This window comes from Crassostrea angulata, chromosome 2 (genome assembly GCF_025612915.1).
Source record: "Crassostrea angulata isolate pt1a10 chromosome 2, ASM2561291v2, whole genome shotgun sequence".
Classification (NCBI taxonomy): Eukaryota; Metazoa; Mollusca; class Bivalvia; order Ostreida; family Ostreidae; genus Magallana; species Magallana angulata.
In genome coordinates, this window is record NC_069112.1 from 37,818,263 (window position 1) to 37,821,094 (window position 2,832).

Below are 2,832 nucleotides of genomic sequence, written 5' to 3' on the forward strand. Positions count from 1 at the left end.
TGCGGGTATTACTGTCTAATGACAGCATCTAGTTTTCTTTTTGTTTTGATTGTTTATTATTTTGACAAAGTATAAAAGATCGTTTACTTACTTTGTAGCGTATAAGTTGACCTCATATTTGGTGTACTGGAAATTGCCTGATAACAGTGTGTTAGATAATGTAAGCTTTATATATATGCTCATACATTTCTCTCTTTGAAGAGTATACAAAGAGACACTGTTAGGTTTTCTTCAACCTTGTCACGTGACGTACATGTTAATTTTAAACCGGATGGAGATAGAGAAAAAGATACTAACCCCACTATCATCACCCACAAAACCCATATCCTCTTAGCAGTACGCAATCTAATGTGTGAATATTAACTTTATATTGATGTACTTCTCTTAAAAGATTCTCATTGAGAAATGGGTTGAGTCGCAAGACAATTTTGATGTCGCTGGGTCCTGGTCATACACATTTAAGAAAGTAGACTTATCCTAGTATACTAGTGAGTGAAATATTCATTTATTTTCTAACAGTTTGTTTAAATTTACAATAGATGTTCAATGTGTATTTTTTTTTTTTGGTCGGACGTTAAAAATATGAGATATTACTTTCCTTCCGATATCAGTCGTATTTACATTAGAATATACTATGCGTTGATGATATAACTATATCGTAATTTACAGACAACATAGGAAACATATACTGATACTAGCAGTATTGCAGAAAAAAGTTTGATATTCGTTTTAGGTAAATTGTGCATCAGGAAAACAAGCAGTACAATGGCTAATACGTATATTGTTATTGCTGCATCGATTTTGTTCTGCATTGGATTAATTGGAAATTCTATCACCGTGTGTTTTGTTGCTGTATCCAAACGGCTGCATACTCCAACATACGTCCTGATTGGATGCCTAGCAGTGTCTGACGTACTCGCCTCCGTGACGCGATATGTTCAGATATTTTACAGATATATTTTTAAAGAATATTCACATTTACGTATATATGGGATATTCACCTTTTTATTTCTTCACTCGGCATTTTTCCATATGGTGTTAGTATCATATGTACGTTTTGTTTTCATTACAAATCCTCTTCGCAGTTTGACTCTGACTTGTAAACGAATTTTGTGGATGTCTTTAGCCGTTAGGATAAGCTCTATTGTCGTTTCCATCGGATACGGAGCGGTTATAGTGCTAAAAATAATGAACATAATATCTTTGGAAACAGCAGATTTAGCTGAGGTTGGGTTTGTCATGTATGTTTGTGGATTACCATTTATTATTGTAGTAGTTTTCAATGTTCGAAAGCTGTATTATCTGTATAACCAAACAGCTAATGTACGACGAACCAGAATAACAAACTCGATGTCGTTGATGTTTTGGATTATTATCATGATTTATCTCCTTAGCACAATATATCCTTTATTCTACATAATCGACTATGCAGTGTTAAAAGAAAGGTCACTTCTAAATAGAAGATTAGACTTTGTTCATAATATGTTTTCTTTTTCATTGCTTGTTTATAATTGTTTGAATCCTTTGATATATTTCATGTTTTCACCTCCTGTCTTAAGACTTCTCTCCCGATTAAGAAAATGTTGTAATCATGGCACAGATCCACGCATAAGCAATCCTAGGTCTTGTTCACAAGTGGAATAGCATGGTAAAGCATTTTGTCCTTTACAATTTGACGTAATTTCTTGCTATTGTGATTTCCGAAATCAAATAAAATCGTTTTTGTTCTACATTAAGACTGGTGATATTTTAAGATTGTTAAATTCTGTGTCTGCCGATTTTATAGCTAGTAAGGTATGTTGCTCCCTGTGTGCAAAATGTGTAATGAACGACATTTGAACTACTTTTGTTTCGTGTTTAAATGTTGCAATTAGACGTACTTTAAATCACGCTAATTTTGACTATTTAAGCTTATTTTTACGTGTAAATTGCAACGTCTAAACACGTATAGAATTCTAGTTTCGTCCTTTTTTTAAGACTGGAGCTATAAACCTATAGCTAGCAATTTTATATCCTTCGCAATATCGAACAATATATTTATTTTATTACAAATAATTTATATAACAATAATTTTAACTTTTAGTTTGAAAAAAGGGTAATTACGGAGTTAAATTGCGTATTTTTAAACCGCAATGTATCACTCTGTGTAAATTGTTAATGTAATTACATGTGTTAATTATTTTTAGTCAATCACGTTTTACATGTAATTGTCATTTATAAATATAAAAGCAAGTTTGTTTGTACATTTACTTCAAATGTTTATAATCTAGAGCATTAAAAAATATACAGTTTATAAACGAACATGTTTTTTTTCTTATATCAATAACGGTCAACATATTTTAGTTATAACATTATATATCTGTGTTTGATAAACCCCATTGTCATTCAGTTAACAGAGAGCACAGGAAGTTGTACAACCGAGGATTTAGTTAATTTGCACTAAAACTTGTAAATAGCAATCTGATCTAAGATAAAATAAATTTAAATAGAACATCCATAATGGATTTCGAATCCCCAGATCTTTAAGTTTGCCTATTCAATAGCTATTCATTCGCTACTTTTAACAGGTATGCGCTCACAGCTATATACACTGTCAATTGAATGAATGTGATGTGATGCAATGCAATACACACCCGCATGAAACGATATACTTGATTAGGGTGCACGGTGTATGGGTATACGTTTCATGACTGGTCGACACGACATAATTTTTGATCATGAGAGATATGTGCTGTTTGTTAACAATGTGGCCGGATGCCGTTGACTAAGAAATAAAGCCGCGAGGTCAAAGTCTTGTCGCAACGAGCTAGTTTAAGATGTTAGAAGGCGACC

General features: G+C 32.5%; 1 protein-coding gene across 1 annotated transcript; it reads left to right on the forward strand.

Annotated features, from left to right (window-relative positions):
* Nucleotides 1-765: 765 nt before the first annotated feature.
* LOC128170627 (olfactory receptor 2T1-like) lies at nt 766-1,770 on the forward strand. Its single transcript, XM_052836402.1, has one exon. It carries the CDS (start codon nt 766-768, stop codon nt 1,642-1,644), a length of 879 nt encoding a protein of 292 aa, XP_052692362.1. The 3' UTR covers nt 1,645-1,770.
* The last annotated feature ends 1,062 nt before the right edge of the window (nt 1,771-2,832 follow it).

Bases quoted from the DNA above. Each gene is read 5' to 3' on its own strand.
- LOC128170627 (XM_052836402.1), top strand. From the start codon at position 766: ATGGCTAATACGTATATTGTTATTGCTGCATCGATTTTGTTCTGCATT.